The sequence below is a fragment of the Ptychodera flava genome, chromosome 14, assembly GCF_041260155.1.
Source record: "Ptychodera flava strain L36383 chromosome 14, AS_Pfla_20210202, whole genome shotgun sequence".
Taxonomy (NCBI): Eukaryota; Metazoa; Hemichordata; class Enteropneusta; family Ptychoderidae; genus Ptychodera; species Ptychodera flava.
The window spans coordinates 1,411,355-1,431,010 of record NC_091941.1 but is presented as its reverse complement, the minus strand read 5'-3'; the positions used below and the strand labels follow the sequence as shown (position 1 = coordinate 1,431,010).

General features: G+C 38.1%; 1 protein-coding gene across 1 annotated transcript in view; it reads right to left on the bottom strand.

The window, feature by feature from the left end:
• Positions 1–16,687, bottom strand: part of LOC139148911 (gamma-aminobutyric acid type B receptor subunit 2-like) — a 33,207-nt gene extending 16,520 nt beyond the window's left edge. Inside the window, exons 1-6 of the mRNA XM_070720363.1 lie at positions 16,206–16,687; positions 11,261–11,398; positions 10,262–10,432; positions 9,145–9,246; positions 7,741–7,806; positions 1,140–1,337 (exon numbers count right to left, since the gene is read on the bottom strand). Of these exons, the coding sequence (XP_070576464.1) occupies positions 1,140–1,337; positions 7,741–7,806; positions 9,145–9,246; positions 10,262–10,432; positions 11,261–11,398; positions 16,206–16,535 (1,005 nt within the window). The 5' untranslated portion in view covers positions 16,536–16,687. The remainder of the gene's footprint in view (positions 1–1,139; positions 1,338–7,740; positions 7,807–9,144; positions 9,247–10,261; positions 10,433–11,260; positions 11,399–16,205) is intronic.
• Positions 16,688–19,656: the final 2,969 nt, after the last annotated feature.

Below are 19,656 nucleotides of genomic sequence, written 5' to 3'. Positions count from 1 at the left end.
TACATGCTGCGTTCACAGTGCAGGTCGAATGTTTTCTGGTGAAGGTACTATACGTGATTCTAACCATTCCCTCAAGTGAATATTCAAGCGTGACCTTCCCGACATGGTGCAACATGTTCGCATGGTTCTATTTACTTCTGATTGTATTTTAGGCTAAAATCACATCGATCAGAATTAATGACGAGAAATGTGGCTTTGTGTTACATTCTAATTTGACATAAACTTCTCTGACAAAGTTTAAGAATAAACCGTACGGAGTAAAACAAACAAAGATTTGTTAAGAAAACAGATTGATGTTGTATGAGAAATGAGGAAAATAACATGAGTCTATGAGTATTCCAGATGCAACATGACGCATTCTGAAGACGGCAAATTTTGTTAATTTCAAAACAAAGCACAACATACCGTAAACAAATTTATCTATGCCTGTAATGTATTTCAGCTACATTGGAGTTATATAGCAATTTTTACAGCATTATTCTCAACAAACTCATTCAAAACCGTGACCCTATATTTTTACTTGATAATTTGTTTTAAGCAGCAATGGCGGACAGAAACATGATTTTATAGTACGAATTTAAAAAAGGCGTGATCAATCTCTCTCGAGACAAGGCTTGACTAATATCTCTCTAGACATTCACTTTTTCTGCCAAGTTTTGGTTTGTATAGTATTAAAGAAATTACGATCATCAAATAGACAGCAACATGACATCTCTGTACATCTCTTACATCTACGTGTGGGACGGCTGTGGTGTTGACTTAATCAATTAATTCGCTGATACGGACAGCCGATTAGCAAGTTGGCAGCATTTTCGGAATAATTAAAGTAGTCAGACGGTTTGGAGTCAAAATCCTTATTTGAAATATCACAGTCAAAATTAATAAAATTACCTGTAGTAATAAAGAAAGCAGTCAGACGGTTTGTAGTCAAAATCTTTACTGGAAATATCACAGTTAAAATTAATAAAATAAAATAAAATAAACCCGTGCACAAAGAACCCCACCCCTCCCCACCCCATCCCAGGGGACTGACTCCTTTACCCTTTGACATGTACACATACAAAACACAGGCATACATAAGAGATAGACAAACGAACAGCTTCCAAGGAAAGCTGTAAGTGAAGATGATTTTTATTTACGTAGCCAGCGATAGTCTCCTCTTCAGATGGACTCAGAGGTAAACTTTCCATTGAAATATACAGTGACTGTTTTACAACTTGATTTAATTGATCTCTGGGACAATCAATTGTGTCATCTTCAAGTTCCCACCATGATTTCTGCCACCATCCTATTAACATCCAGACATAATCTGGTCCTGTCATGCCTTGCTTGTATGCCTATGGAGATTAAGAAAATATTGCTGTCACTCAAGATTTTGCCATGGATAGAAAATTTTGGCTGAAGGGATGCATCATCAGTCATTATGGATCATCATCTGTTTGATAGCTTTAGCTATGGGTAGCCATAGTCACATCAAACTGAACAGTGTGGTAGTCATGTCATTTAACACGTAGTCACGCCATTACACGTAAGACGTATAGTAACGAACACTGGTTGTCACGTCATCAAATTGAACGCCTGTTGTCACATCATTAAATTGAACTCCCGTACTCCCGTACCTGGTACTGAATACTGATAATTATGGGGGCCCGTTCTGGTCAAAATTATGTTTTATTAATTTTAGTATGTTAGAATTAATTTTATGTAGACTGGAATTAATTTACTAGCACCTCGAATTAATTGTATGTTTCTTTTAATTAATTTTTATATGCTTTAATTAATTTTGTGTAGTCATGCCGAATTAATTTTATGTGTTCCAATTAATTATTTCTGCTTATCTTTGCTGTAATTAATTTTATGTAGTCTAGAATTAATTTTGCTAACATTTCAAATTATTTATATGTTTTTTATGTGCCGGAATTAATTTTATGTAGTCTAGATTTAATATATTAATTCCTTCAATTGATTTTGGGTTCAAAATGTTTTCACGTGCTGCAATTAATTTAATGTGTGCTAGAATTAATTTCTACTAGTGTCTTGAATTAATTTTGTGTTCGGTCGAAGTAATTATGTGTGTTCGCTCGAATTAATTATGTGTTTGAGCGAATTAATTATATGTGTTCGCTCGAATTAATTATATGTGTTTGCTCGAATTAATTATATGTGTTTGCTCGAATTATTTTCGGCCGATCCCACAGTCCTTTGCGCACGCTTTCTTAAATCAATATAGCGACTCCCGTCCGGAGCGGAGTGGTATAGTTATTCAGGCGCTTGAACTGTGATCTGTGAAAATGGAAATCAATAAACTGATCACAAAAACTTTGTAGTGTCTCCTGTCTGAGGGATCGTGTATGTGATTGCCCATAGAGCGAAGACCGACCAATTTTGTGTTTACGTCAGACGCGAACGTTCACCCTTCTATCGGCTTTGCCAATCATCGTGTAGGCCTACTGTAGTTTTGCAGTGTACCGTAAGCGTACGCAGCATTAGAAAAGAAATCTGCCGAACAGATATCTCCGAATATGAATTTACCAACAATGACCACCAGGAGATGTCTCCATGCTTGATTACTGTCAAATGTCCCTAATTACAAATATAGCATTCGGCAGTTTCAACCTCTATCTGTATATGTACATATATATTTACATATACAGATACACACAGGCGTTTAAATAGCTGTGATATCGCAGCGGTACTTGTGGCGTGTATCGAACGCGATCGGGTCATTGAGGTCATCGCCACAGTCCCTGATATCGCAGCGGTACTTGTGGCGTGTATCGAACGCGCTCGGGTCATTGAGGTCATCGCCACAGTCCCGCTGCGAGCCAACGCATAGGCTTCGTTGGCAGTTTACTACGAGACCGACCGGTATCGTAGATTTAGCTTGCAAAATAATGAACTATATTAGCCTTTGAATAAATAAACTTGTATCATCTTTATCATTGACTATCTGAGACTCATTCTGTACGCCTGCTAACTTTGTTGAAGATAAGAACACGTATTTTCGACCATTTTCCGTGAGCCGTCGACAGCTTCTACGATGTTTGCACGATCGCGCGTATAATGCACTGAATACGTTGGAGGTCAAAAGTTCAAATTCAAGCAGGAACCATCGACGACTCACCGAAAAACGGTCGAAAATACATGTTGTCACGGTCGGGCTCGTTAGCAGGAGTAGAAGATGAGTCTCAGATAGTCAGTGATACAGTAGGTATAATTTTATTTATTGCATGCTTTATCTATTTTATTATTTTGCGAGCTAAATCTACGATACCGGTCGGTCTCGTAGTAAACTGCCAACGAAGCCTATGCGTTGGCTCGCAGCGGGACTGTGGCGATGACCCCAATGACCTGAGCGCGTTCGATACACGCCACAAGTACCGCTGCGATATCACAGCTAGCGTTTAAACTGTCGCGGACGCGAAGCCGGCCTGTTTTCTCCTCCGGTATACAGGCGGCTTCGCGTAAGCGACAGTTTCAGCGCCTGTGTCTATCTGTAAAAATATACAGATAGAGGTGAAACTGCCGATGCTATATTTGTAATTAGAGACATTTGACAGTAATCAAGCTTGGAGGACATTTTCTGGTGGTCATTGTTAAGTTCTTTATTGGTTTTCATATTCGTAGATATCTGTCCGGTAGATTTCATTTTCGAATGCTGCGTACGCTTACGGTACACTGCACTACACTACATGTACAGTACACGATGATTGGCACAGCCGATAGAATTAGAAGGGTGAACGTTCGCGTCTGACGTAAACACAGAATTGGTCGGTCTTCACTCTATGGGCAATCACATACACGATCCCTCAGACAGGAGACACTGCAAAAGTTTTTGTGATCAGTTTATCGATTTCCATTTTCACAGATCACGGTTCGAGCGCCTGAATAACTATATCACTCCGGTCGGGAGTCGCCATATTGATTTAAGAAAGCGTGCGCAAAGGACTGTGGGATCGGCCGAAAATAATTCGAGCAAACACATAATTAATTCGAGCAAACACATATAATTAATTCGAGCGAACACATATAATTAATTCGCTCAAACACAAAATTAATTCGAGCGAACACACATAATTACTTCGACCGAACACAAAAATTCTCGAGAGCCAGAGCTGCAATAATTTTCGCTCCGCTGACCTACGCAAAAATCAATCGCTCGACGGATAGCGCAGAGTTGTTGCCATAAAGAGCGGTGTGATTTACGTCGATGATCAGACGAGAGGAAACATCTGACCTAGGCCGTTGAAATTTAAAACCGAGCCACATGCATTTTCATTTGATTAAAAGCACAGACTAAAACAATTTTCATTGCTATGTCGCTGTTTTCACAAGATACTGACCGTTTGATCTTGGAAAGTTGAGTTGCTTTTACGTGCAGCCAACGCATGCCGGTGCGTGACAGACAGTACGTTCACTATGAATGCCTAGCTCTGCATGGCAGGGCTGTGTGTTACCGGCGTTAAACGGCCTCCCACCACAGCCCCGCAGACTGATATAGGAAAAACCGCTGGTGGCGGGCAGGTTTCTCCGCCAAAACAGCGATTTTGAGTCCAAATTTTGCATTGATCATCGTTTTCGAGCACACCCACCTCGCCTAGGTACACGATGTGCCCAGCCGCGCTTGTAAACTTGCGGAAACCCTACTTATCTCTCTCTGTGCGAGCGAAGCGATCGTACCGCCGCCATTGTTATTCATTAGCATTCGGGCGAAACAGTATAGCGCCACGTACGGCGAGTATTTAGAGAAAAATAAAATCAAAAAGCAACAAAAAACAAAGCGAAAGAAAGCTAGAATTATTAATAACTGAACGCAATATGATAGTTGAGCAATGCCAAATAAAAATAAATAAATAAACAAACAAGAAATGCCCGTAAAACCCGTCCGAGCTGAGCCATGACGTCATAAGCGTGTCGCAATGCATTCTGGGTAATTACGAAAAATTTGTGTGTAGCATGTTCTATGGTAGTAATACCGGAAATAGAGAAAGAAAGAAAGAAAGAAAGAAAGAAAGAAAGAAAGAAGGAAAGTGAGCAAAAACTAACAGTTCCAGAGGTCTCTGGAACTAATAATTAATTGGAACATAAAATTAATTCGGCATGACTACACAAAATTAATTACAGCATATAAAAAATTAATTAAAAGAAACATACAATTAATTCGAGGTGCTAGTATATTAATTCCAGTCTACATAAAATTAATTCTAACAAACTAAAATTAATAATTTTTAATTTTGACTAGAACGGGCCCCATAGATAATATACGATGGTTTCAACCGGGCTCGAACCCACAACGCACGGCACCCAATCACCTAGCGCAGAGGCCAACAGACAAAACCGCTCGGCTAAATCCCCAATCTCAAAAAGATTGGTTCAATAACCGAGCTACGTTGTTACAATTTTTCTGACTGCGACCTCTCCACTCGCCGTAGAGTTCGTGAAGCACTCACGCTAGTACACACACTATCATACATCTCACACAAACTTTATCGAAGCGAAGCAATGAATACAACGCTTAAACTGGGCGGAAGACAGCCTCGGGGACAATTCTGTCCACCAGCAGAACTATCAACCCAGGGTAGAGAATACGATGGTTTCAACCGGGCTCGAACCCACAACGCACGGCACCCAAGCTCACCTAGCGCATATCATATCATTAAACTGAATACCCGTTATCATTTCATGGATCTATTAAAGGTATACAGTCACTTGTAATCTAAAGATGCCCATATATGATCAAAGGGGCGTTCCTTGGTATTCAAAATGCCCATGTGAGGGCACAGTTTTTAAAAAGCGGCCACCCGCTTAAAATCTGTGATTGGTTAGATTTTCTCTTTCCATGGTAACTGTGGCAAAATTGGAACAGGTGACAGTATATTTAAAATCACGGCGGCCATAGTCATCACATCACAAACTGCCGTAGTCATTTTAGCAACACGTACATAATATTGAATACGTCATTCAACTGGTAGTGTCTACACTCACATAGCGTTATAGCTTTGCTGGGTAAAGAATACAATAACAAGAATTACGATACTTTGATTTCTGTCTACACTAAAAGAAAGAAAAGTATAAATCATAAGTTGTCCGTGCCAAGCATCTATTGTTTCAGACCCAAGCCATGAATAAATTAAAAATATATAATTAACAGCGCAATATGATAAGTGGTAACGATATAATAACAACATGGCACGCAGATATCCTACACGAGACGAATTTGACACTGGGCGGATTTTCTGTGTGATCGAGTTCCGCCATGTAGTACAGTATTTCTGGCGCCACGATTGTCATAATCCTGACCGCGTGAAAATGTGCAAGATTAATAGCGTCCAAGGATTTACAGCGGCCAAGGATTTATATCGTCCAAGGACTCTAATTACTAGGGAAATGTTGAAATGTTAGAAAATGGATCAATAAAAAATAGAAATAGGACACTGCAACTAAATTACTATCTAAATTACTCCATGACCTGCTATCAAATTACGATTTATACTTCACTGTCATCATATTTGCCGCCAACCTATACACTCGCAAATGATGTTACAGTAGTTTCTCCCATGACACATGACCGAAAACAACGAGCCCCAAACGCGCACTAACAAAATAGAAATATTTTGATCAAAATTTGTTCAAATCGGGAGAAATACATGGGCACAGAGGTACAGGCCATCTGTGTTTGTCAAAACTTTGAGTTAATTGAAATCTTCAAATAGAAAATCATCGTAAATGGAATACCTTTCATAGCGGAATAAGTGACGATCACTTGTTTTAATTTACTTCTTATGGAGGAAGTGAATATGTAAGTGCACTTGTATAATCGTGTGATAAACACCTAGTTAGATTAAAATGTATGTTCTAGTTTCCATAACAACATCACCGGCTACTAAAGCTACATTGCGTTAATGTCCATATTTGTTTCCCATCCGATGAGAAATACCAAGATACCTAGTACCTCTGCAAACAGATTTTGAAAATTGAAAAAGAAATCGAATGACGTCAAGCCAAATTTTGAAACTACAGTGCTAAGAAAGCCTTGATTTGAAGTGTTTTGTCATATGCATTTGATACCGCACAGGTGAAGGTCACCGATTTAAAGGATATGTATCTGCCGATGGTAACATTTCCTTTACATCCATGGTTACGTTTATATGTCTCAAGATGTCACAAAGGCTATCTCCTATGTTTCAATTATAGTGATATTATATGCAATATTTCTCATTTTGATGTTTTGTTGGTAAAACGTTGACCTTATGCGGGAATGTATTCCTACCATCCGTAATTTGTGTTATTCAGTTGGCATATATCCTAGCTGGCTTGCCATCTAAATCGGGTATTTTGTGGTTTAGGAACTTTTGTGAAATGATCTCTCGTGATATATACTGAATTTCATGAACATAGTTGTTTTTATTACTCGATGTCGATGTTGAATGCATTATTTTTCAGTCGAAGTTTATGATGGTATACAGAAGAGTACCGTACAATGCGTGGAAGATGATCGTTAAACCGGTGCGATCCATTGTGACGAGGTAAGGAGATCAGTACTGTTGTATCTTATCTCGGCTCCGTGTGCCATCATTGACGTTACAGCCAAACCTTGCTTGATGACGTATATTTTCTCATATAACAATACTCCCATTGACTTTTAGAATATATTGAGCGTAAACTACTAGATCCTATCATTTTCAATCAAATTATTTCATGAAAATTTGGGTGTGTGTAGTAAAGAAATGGAAAACTTACCTCACAAAATAGTCTCCTGGCTTTGTTGGCATAGGTGTTGGCGATTATAATTTTAGCGTCACTTTTCTGTGTGGGAATATCGAAACAAAGCAATATAAGGAAGACCGCTAGGTATTCTGTTTACATGTAACGCTGTGCCTTCCCTTCTATAAACTGAATGTGTAGTCAGTTCACTGACATTTTTCTGTCTTTCTTGGCAACTGGTTTTCCCTTTTACTGTCTCTTCTCTGCTTAACTTACTGTTTCCCTGTTTCTGATTTATCATTCCATATTCATGTCACTGTTACGACACTTGACAAAAATCAAACTAGGTCCAAACCAACTAAATAAAAATAACTCTGCAAAAAACCTATCTCGATTCTCAACTCGTTGTGGCCTAAAACACCGTTGTAAACCAACGGCCTTTTTGCGGCAACAGCTTGAGTCGTTACCACAGACATAATTTGTGCGACAACAGCTTGAGTCGTTACCACAGACATAATTTGTGCGACAACAGCTTGAGTCGTTACCACAGACATAATTTGTGCGACAACAGCTTGAGTCATAATTTGTGCGACAAACAGCTTAAGTCATTACCACAGACATAATTTGTGCGACAACAGCTTGAGTCGTTACCACAGACATAATTTGTGCGACAACAGCTTAAGTCATTACCACAGACATAATTTGTGCGACAACAGCTTGAGTCATTACCACAGACATAATTTGTGCGACAACAGCTTGAGTCGTTACCACAGACATAATTTGTGCAACAACAGCTGGAGCCAGCTGGAGTAGCGTTACCAAGAGAGACTTGATTTTTGCCAAGCAGCGTAATGAGTAAGTGCAGCATAGTGAAAATGCCCTAAAAACTAATTTTGGTCCAAACCAAGGTTAATTATTCGGCATTGCCACGGCAATAATGTGTATAAAATTTAATTCTCTCAAACACTCTCATTAAAATCGTAATTCAAATTGTGTAGACTTTGTAGGCAAAGATGGAATAATGTTCGAGTTTGTCTCAGTCCGAGCTGGTAATGACCGAGTTGTTTTATGGAGTTGGCTTGCGCTCTCTCTCTCTCTCTCTCTCTCTCTCTCTCTCTCTCTCTCTCTCTCTCTCTCTCTCTCTCTCTCTCTCTCTCTCTCTCTCAAATTCATGACAAAAATCAAAATTTATCAAAGAATATCAATCGGCTAATTTGACAGAACAATGTGAAAGACAATTGTTTAATTCTCATTTCCAGGTATACAACATTTGAGATTGGTAGAATACGATTGCTATTTACTGACATACTGACGTCCTGGGAATACATTTTATAGACCAACAGACATGCATGGGAATAAGTTATCATTTTTTCAACACCATGACACCATACAACATTACTATATTATTATTATTAATTAACATAGATCAATGAGTCATACCTTAAGATTTTCAATTTGGTTCTTTGGATTTTCTGCGAAGCTTTCTGATTTGATAATCGTTATGTTGTTTGCTTTCAAGAGCGTCAGTAAGTCATCTATTGCCTAGGGAGAATTCAGAAAGTGTACATTTTAATTTCGGTTAAAACACCCAAGAAGCAAACCACTGTCGATTGTTCACAACTTGTAGAAAGAGTAAACAACCCAAACCAGAGGGAAACACAGAAATCATTTCAGTAATTTCTCTGTTTATGTGTGCTCGATAAGCTAATCTCGTTTTCTAGACACACTATCCTTCCGTTGTCCGTACAGTCTCCTCTCATGACGGTTGACATTAGGCAGTACGCATTCAAGAGTATTTCAATGAAATACTTACTTGTTACAGAGGTTTAATAAATAGGGTACCTAAATTTCTTAAACGACTTGTTATAAGCACGTAGAGTAACTGTGTTGTCAGCTACACTGTAAAATCTTCAGACCGTGGAATTGCAATTACACATTCAAAATACGGAAGTCGGGTTAATACAATACTCGCACCATTAATTTTAAGAGTACCTAGCCTGACTTTAAAATATTTCTTTGTAAGCTAATTCTTTATTCGTTTGACATTTGTTTTTTTATATACAATATGTAAGCGCTAGACTAGCTTGCAATGTATGCAGGAGTCCTCTAGTGTGTGGATGTGCGCTTGCTTGCGCGTATTCTGTACGCATCTGCAGTTCAGCAGGACAGAAACATTGGTGTTAGAATAGAGTCGGTGAGAGAAGTGTGTCCAGCATAGATTTGCAAGCCATGGCTTGTCAGGGGACATACTGGTTTATAAGCATTTTTCTGAACTTGGAGCTAAGATTAAACATGCAATGAATAATGTTACCCTTGAACATTTGACACTTTAACTAGAATGAAACGGAAACAAAATAGCTGCACTGTGAATGGCTGTTCTGCCACTGTTGAGGATGATGATGATGATGATGATGATGATGACGATGATGATGATGATGATGATGATGATCATCATGATCATGATCATGATAATTTCTACGGTCAGTACGTTGACAAAAAATGCTTGACAACGTAACAATACTATTTGAGATTGAACAAAAGCCTGACGGCAACATACCAGTGAGAACAGTGGATAGTTTTCATGAATTGTCGCCACTCGTGTCCAACCAAACTTCTTGATAAGATGAATTCTAGCTGGGTTGAATGCAGTGTCTGATATGTAGGTACGGAAATAGTACGGATATTTTTCTCGGTTTGAGAGAGCCGGAGATGCAGCAGAATACGACAGCTATGAAAACAAAAAATAACTTTTCTGTCTCTCTTGAACTTTTTAATAATTTGTAAATAAAGTGTTTAAGAAAACACTATTCGTGTAAAGTTGCTGTATGAAAGCTGAGAATTATTACTGCTGATTCCTCTTCATATCAGAATGTACATACTTTGTATTCTGTATAGTATTAAATAGACACTCTAGATATAATTATATTTTCCATGCATTTTAGTAGAATTTGAATTTGCTGAAAGAGTAAATCTGACTTTTCTGTCACCGTCAGACATCAGTACTACTTGACGCTGTCGTTCGTGAAGGGTGTAATTTCGTAAGACTGGGAGTTTTACTACCTAGCAAATTGAATACTGCATGGGTGGTTTACCACTCAACGAATTGAATGTAGTGACGGTACAGACTATATTACTGTGAGAAGAACGAACAAATGTCATTTTCATTACCAAGTCCAGCCTTATGTTAAACTTATATTGCAATTTTGAGAAAACGATCGTTGCAAACCTGACATCAAAATTTCCATAACGGGTGTAACTCTAAAAAAACTTAAATCGAATGAGCTGACACAAACCCCAGGAAAATGTGCCTATTCATCTGACAACATGAGTGCAAATACATCGGCTTTCACACGTAAACACTATGCCCTCGACTCCCCCATCCATTTTCGTTGGAACTTCGTGATTTAAAGAAACCCTGAGATTTACACTTAAATGAGTTCTAACATTACCAAAGACTACCAGACATTATAGTTACTACCACAAATCATGGACTACTTGACATTATAGTTACTACCACTAAATTCATAGACTACTCACTACTAGAGATTATACTTACCACAAGTAAATTCCAATGAACACCTGTTTCTGCCATAACAGCTGATCCTGGTGAGCAAGGTGGTCCCAGTATCATGATTTTCTGAGGTGAGTTTTGAAGCTGATGAAAAAAAACTCGAGTAGCTACTCCCGACTCGCACTGCAAAAATAATCAAAATAAGTCTGTAATGAACATGTACAAACTAAGTCTGTAATGAACATATACCCGACCATAGCGCCAGTTTAGGGAGCTTTAAGTTATCATGAAGGATGGGGCAGTTCTGCTTTTACAAACCTGACCCCGGGGAGGGTCACATTTTGAAAACTTAAACTGAGCAGAGTGACATTGGTAACATTTTACATTTGCCAATGTCATAATACAAATTTTCGATGTGCTGTTTTCAGATTTAACATCTTTCAAAATTATCCTACGACAATTGTACAAGCTACGTACCTATGGTGCGTAATCAAGGCTAAAAAATTGGAACTCCCATTTTGGATTCATATATCGCATTTTCAACTTTCAAACTCCTAGTTTGGATTCGTACAAGGCCAAAATTCGAACTCTCATTTGGATTCGTATATCGCATTTTCAACTATCCAACTCCCATTTTGGATTCGTACAGAGCATTTTTAACCTTCGAACTCTGATTTTTATAAATCATATTTTGACTAACTCATAGAGGTCCCCTATAACACTAGCAAGGCAACACAGCCAAATATGAGCATACAAATCATCATAGTCAAATGCGAGTTGTAAAATTCGAAGGTATCATTTTACAAAAAGTTATTCATCACTTTGTTAGGGAGTCCCAAACACACGGTAACGCTGAAGTGTCGAGTTAGTTAGTGACCATGTTAGTGGCAATTTGTCCAGGCTGCAACATGACCTTGACCATCCTGACAGATGAGGAGATGTGTTATATAGGCGTGAGAGTCTTGCTGGATGTTAAATGCTATCCGAATGCGTGTCATTCAGCTCGTGCAAGTGTATCCGGTGTAGTACCGTTTTTTTTCGCTTGCCGATCTTATGCCAGCGCAAGTGCAAACGATCAAACTTGGTCCGGAACCTGAAAACACTTTCTGTCTGACAGCTGTGTTTCATTCTCTTGTGTAAGTTGTGTGGTATATGATTCGCATCTTATCACAGCTTGGGGTGTCCTTTATGCTGTATATATCTACGTCTTTCATATTTGAGGTAAAAATTATATTTCGACAAAGTAATAGTAATGTACGACTTTTGCGAAATGCTGACATTAAGACAAATAACTACGTCCAGTCCAACTGTCAACAAATGACCTGTACAAGTACGTTCAATGAACCAAAGTGGTGACCGTCCTATGTTCCGACACCCATATATTTCAACATCCATATATTCCAACACCCATATATTCCAACACCGCTATATTCCAACACCCATATATTCCAACACCGCTATATTCCAACACCCATATATTCCAACACCGTTTTATTCCAACACCCATATATTCCCTCAACCCTATGTTCGGACACCCCTATGGAAGACTTCTGCAGGAACTAGTTATCCTGTTATCAATTCATATTTACAATGTAATAAGTAAATATACAACTAAAGTTTTACAAGTTATGGAAGACGCCGGACTTCAATACTTGCCGCTGTTTGGTGCTTTCCGATTCAAGAGAACCATGGTACAATGAACGACAAATGGTAGAAGTTTACGTAGAACAAAATGATTTATTTATTGATTTTATATGATGCAGTCCTTCAATAATTATTTTTAAATGGAATATCTATTTTGAGCAATCAAAATGTATGTCTGAAACATGAACTGCCCTTAACTTGAAACCAAGAATATATTGAAATCGCAGACACTCTTTTTGAGAAAGTGCAAATTTCGATCAGAAATATCGCAGCGTTGTCAAAGAAGGAAGTACTGAAAACTGATTAACGAAAGGGTTTTAAATTTCAAAAAGAGAGTTTACGTTTGCGCGCCCACCACGAACCTGTCGGCGATAATATCATGTTCTCAGACTCGTTTCTTTTCTTTAAATCCTCTTTGAATTAAAGAATTATACTGAAAGTGAATAATACCAAGGTGCGCTGAAATGTAGTCACTATAATATAGTTTATAGAGGGTTTCCCAGTATTCGTTAGAGAATTCTTATTAGTTAAAGAGGCTATTTCTTGTCCTTTAAACCTTAAAACGGTACCAAAGAGACATTTTCAGTGCTCAAAATTAAACTTATTCAACTCAAAATCTAGATAAATGTATCATGATATCATGGAGTAAGTAAATTCTGTCTTGAAATGGGTAAGAAGTTTCGCCCTGTTAACATCTTGGAATTGAATACTGACATTAAGTATAACCACTTGTTTCGGATGTAATGTCATTTCTGCATGATATTTTTCACGTGGATAAATCATGGTTTATATTCCTTTTACTAAGATTCGATGTTTCTTCAGAAAAGTCCTTTTTCCAAATCACATAAAGTTTTCTAAACAACATGTTTTGCGCACGATTTTGAAAAGACGCTCTTAGGAGTATTTTTCTGTACATTAATGTTTTTGAATAGGACCGAAAATACTTCAATTAAGTAGGAATGTACACCATCTCTCTAAACATGGACGTTTTCAAATAGAATTTTACATATTTAAATATTTTTTACATAGTGTGTCGGACATAGGGGTGTCGGATCATAGGGTTGGAACACTGAAAATGAATCAGTCATTAATGAATCGATAGTCATCATGGCCCAATGAATGGGCAGACTTTCACATGTTTTAAAGTTTTACCACTTCTTAAAAATATGACATATTTTAATACAAAGTAGAGCTTCAACATTATTTAGTAATAATCGCTTTGGTTTTGTGACAAGGGTCGGAATCTGCAACAGAACGGATCGGCAGCTGTCAATCCCAAAAACGGTACGTGCTTGTCCATCTTTTCGTTGACCCCGTAGAGCATCACACAAGAATCACCCGAGAAATCCGATAACGTCATGTGACGTATCTATGACGCGTTCCGACGTAGAATGGCCAAGAAGGAAAAACGTGGCTAACTACAATGAAGCAACTTAGGGACGCCTACACAAATAGTGAAGACCGCTAAGAAAAACGTCGGTGATGGGACTTCGAATTGGAATTCGAAGATTGTTGGTCGAAAGTTGAAAATGCGATATTCAGATTCCAAAATGTGAATTCGAATTTTGGCCTTGATTATCCGCCATACGTAAATATGTTCACTATGAGTGGCACAGAAAACAAATGGCATGGTATGTGTTTATCTATCTATCTATCTATCTATCTATCTATCTATCTATCTATCTATCTATCTATCTATCTATCTGATATCTGATATATATACGCACTCACACCCCAAGTTAACTTTAGCCACCATGCATATAGCTAATTTGAAATACTTATGTACTTGACTTAAGACACATGATATCATGTGTTCAGTTGCGTTCGCCATTAAACATAAAATTGAAATTGTTTTTGCGAACTCTGCGTCAGTGATAACTTCATTGCTGCTGTGACAGACGACAATTTTTCACTTCACGTCTGGTATGTTATATTGGTTCTGAGGCTTAAGATGTCCATATTAGTCTCTATGAGTCCTAATCTTTTTACACATCATTATCCCTGCCCCAACAGTGTCAAACGATTTCGTGAACCACTGAATCGCACCACTCAAGGATCTTTGAAAACGTAATTGAATGACTTCAAGCAAGTCACGTTTCACAAATTCTGCTTTGAATGTTCGTTGTTCGTTTGCTAGGTAGATAAATATAATGCCTACTTTGACAGATAGTAATGTAATGTGCATGTGCAACGTCACCAAAGTCCATCATCTAATTCGCGACGTGATATTGATATGATACATACCGTGTCCGTTTACCACACACAGAACAGATGCATTCATGAATAATCGTGCGATAATCTGATGTATAACGTCTGTACACCTTCAGTTGCTGCATTTCTGGGCATTATTTTGATATTTGTAATCATTGCAGGGTTTTTCCAACGACGTCATTCTCTAAAATCTATCCTTCGCATACCGCTTCCTGCGCTTCGCTTGGTGATTATTTCCCGCCATATATGCTAATTTTCACCCTAGAAGTCATATCCGCAACCAAATACCCTTGCTTGCTGTTTATAACCTCTAAATAAGGAAGCCGGTGCATATTGTACGAGGTTACTAAAAAAAGGAAACATATTTATTTATTCGTTGCTGTTTTATGCTGTCGTCGTTTTTCAAATTGATATTGTTGCAGGTCCATGAACGGGAACAATAGAATTATAGGGCAGGGAGTAAAATTGGGTATTTGTAAGGAAGTCATGCAAAAAGATGTTTCTGCTGGGTTTCTTTTAGTACCCAAAAATTAAAAGTAGCGTTATTCTGAATCTGTTTTCCAGTCGCAATTTCTAATAAAGACCGTAAGCTGGTTTTGAGTCAGGAATCCATTACGGTTTTAAAATTCTGACGATGATGATGACGAGTAAAAAGCGATATCCCTCACACTTTAATGACTTCCACATAACAGTTCCAAAGCTCTTATTTGTTTATTTATCTCATTCATCAATTTTCTTATTTATTTATGTTAAAAAAGAATAGAGCCCTTCTTACATATACTGCTTTGTATTGTAGACTGATTACTCTGATGCGCATTTGCAGAGGTGCATTGATGTGTTCAAATAAATTCTCATTTCATTTTAACATGTTTTGCACGTATGTGGATATTACAGAGTTAAAACGCCCATTTTACTAGCTCTTTGTGGATACGCTCATTTTCTCAAAATGTAATCTTGCAATTACATCAATTTATGAACCCAACTATTTGCAAGCGTACATCAGCCTCTAACACACGCTATGTTTTGTTGGTTTTAACATTACGAAGGTCTGGCACTGAGATGGTGATATTACGAAAACCTTGCAGATGGTAACAATAATATTAATAATCGAAGTTGTAAAAATATTCAACGTTACCCTTGTATCGTTCCAGACCATCCTCAGCTCGTAGCCTGGCAGCACGTCGTTCCTAGTATTGACATGATCGAGGCCCATCTCCACAGCTGGAACGATTCCGCCTCCTTCCCAGTTGCCGCCGAGGCTGAAGAACGTACCGAGGTAGAGGGGTATCTTAGCGCCAGATGCGGAATTGGATCGAGGAGAAGCATTATTGTAGCTACTGCCGTTTGCCGGTAACACCGTTGTATTAGAATGATTACTTTCTCCGAAGCGAGCAGCCGTGTCTGAAGTGATAGCTTGTGTAGAGATCAAAATGAAAAGTGAACAAGAGAACACAGTTCCCGACATGTTACGATGAAGAAGAACTCTACTTTAAAAAGACGCGCTGCAGATATCGACGCAAGTGCCTCGACTCAAATTTATGACAGAAATTATGCTAATGATGGAACGTACCTTAGGAAGGTGGGTGACGTTGTTATGGTTAACTGACCTAACTTCGTTGTGATAACATCGTAATGATTTCCTTTCTATGGAGTTCAATGGGATGACTACGGAAATGCATTTTGTTCGAAAACAAGGCTGCTAATTGTTTTCAATACCGGATAACATAGTTTTAAGTCGAATTTTAAAACGCTATGGCAATCTTACACTTAATACTTGTTGTTTTAAGAACTTCAATCGCAGTTTCCTTAGTTACACGCAGTATAGCATAGGAGAAAGTTAGAACAACAGAACTGATGACAACATACATATCATCCCTAGGAGACAATTTTAAAACTAAAAATATTCTTACTAATGAACAGTGGGTGTCACTGTTATAGTTTCTGTTGAGGCAACAGGGGATTTATTTACCATGTTTACAAATTATGCGACAAAAGGGCTGAAGAATAACACGATAACAGTATATCCTTCTCTTCTGTTTGTATCTCCATTTTACGTAAAATTTTCTGACGATGCCGCCCAGGGAAAAGAAACAATCAGGAGTGGCGTAATTTTCAAAAAAATGAAAAGGAAGGTGAGATGATTGGCGTTGGAACATCTGAAAGGCGGTGTAATTAGTAGTATAGAAATATAATTTCAGGATAATTTTTAGCACGACCCACCCCCCCCCCCCCACACACACACACAACCCCCTCACCGGTAATTTCACACCTTTGGGTCAAATAAATCAATAGGTATGGGCGCCAACTCGGCAACTACGTAACTAAAATGCTTCGTCCGATCGTAGTAGTAGTTGGGCTTCGCTCGAAACTACTAACAACTACGTTGTTAGTTGGGGTCTATGCATGAAAAATGTGGGTTTTTTCCTCATCATAAACATGGCAAGCAATTTTGGACTTGGATAAGGTTTGAATCTTGTCCTGAATGGAATCCAACGATTGTGCAGCCTCTCAAATCATGTATATTACATTTCATCATAGGAAAACATCATCTTCTCCTTATAATCCCATAGATAAATGACATTCTTACGGGATGAGTCATCGTCCAACATAAAAGTATATGCGATTACTAATACCTGGCAGTAGAATATCCATAATTGCATTAAATGCTTCACGTTTACCACAATCCCTGCCTCCATACGCATTACTCACTTTAGTGGGTCCGGAATTTTTCCAATCTGAGAATGTCTTCACCTCTTCACGTACACCATAGATCCATGTCTGTGCATCAGTCTCTGCCATAATCTTGTTCTCTTCTCTCTTTTATCACACTTTATATGTAAACCCCTTAAGGATGAATTACCATCCTTGGGGCTATATTGACCATGGGTTGAGAAAGCTGAACCATGATACACACGGGATGACTTCTCTGCCAGTTCCCTTTCACATGCTTTTCATGCAGGATGACGTACCATCCTTGGGGCTATATACCTATCTGACTGCCCGGAGGGAAAGCGTGATAGATTCTACAGCCATTTGATGGCCATACATCCCCAGAGTTAAGCCACACTACGGGTCTAATGGGTCTACTTCCTCCTCCCCTTACGCAGCTACCAAACATTCATGCACCGCCGGACCAATAAGAGTTCAAAGACTGATAGACTGGATGAACACTGACGTTGCGGGACATGGAGTGAGTGATGGATATGATATCATAATTATGCTGGTTATTTATTTATCTATTTATTTGTTTGTTTGTTTTTTTGGTACGTGGTAGTTAAAATTGGGTACTTGAAAACATTGTGTACACTATGGTTGATCAGAGGGAACTAAGTGTAAAAGATGACGATCTTGAACTTTATGCAGAAGCAGACTACACTGTCAAACTTATAGAAAAACTTAACTTTGCTATTATACCCCTTCAACATTCAGGAGAAAGGCGTGAATTTGGGCGGTTCTATAAAAATTATCCAAGAAACAGTCCTTGTATACTGCTGAAATTCATGCATATTATATTTTTGTTTACCTTACAAATATAAAGGTGTATCTGATTTCTTGGATACAGATATCTTTTGTAACTGAAGGGTGGGTTTCAATTTGAGATAATAGCTTATATCGCGGAGACAGAGACGCCTTCTATAGCGAAAGATGAACGATATTAGTTTCAGTTTAAGTTATGGCAAAATTAACTTAAACTAAGGTAGTTTTATGGTGTTGCTGATATACAAAACAAGTAACTTGGTATTCTTTACTATTTCAAGATAAAATGTGAGAGAAAAACTATGTTGTAGTGCTTGTCCTCAACTTTAAGCTATCCAAAACACGATTGGAACTAATTTGGGATAATTGGATGGTGAAGTAATGTCGACTTAATCTACAGATGTTATCTCATCTGCTTTTCTTTTTATATTACACACTTGTTCTTATGAATAATTTGCGATATTGCAACATTCAGCTATATGGCACCTAACACTTTTGAAAAATTTGCAAAATATGAAAATCCAATTATCCCAAATTAGTTTCAATCGTGTTCCAAGGTTTTACAAAATCAATGCAACCGGTTACACCAATCTATTACTCGGTTAAGAAAAAACAAATCGTTTCCATCACTATTCTTAAGAAGGTAACATAGATTCAGCCAAAGAATGCCCATGTGTATAGAATTATTTTATCTTGAATTGTTTGTCTGGATGTTTGAAAACAATCTGACTGGTTTTTTACAATTTTCATCCCAGATTTCGTCCCAGAGCTTCCAAACAAATCAACGACAATGACCGATTAATTGGAAACCATGGGATGAAATTCATAAAATTCACCGTGCCAACGTACACCTCCGACATCCCTGTCACTAAAGATCAGCATAATAGATAACTTTAGAACATATATATCTTAGCATCAGGAATTTCACTTTCTTCTGCCGTGTATTCTAAAATTTTGACCCATTCCCCTCTCCAATTATAACATTCATTGCGTGATACGCGCATCAGACTTGTAACTCGTGAAGCTGGGAGTAAATCTTTAGGCAAATCCTTATTGAAAGGCTGAAGATAAGCTCTATCTTTTCACCGTATTAGCGAGTGGAGCCTTCC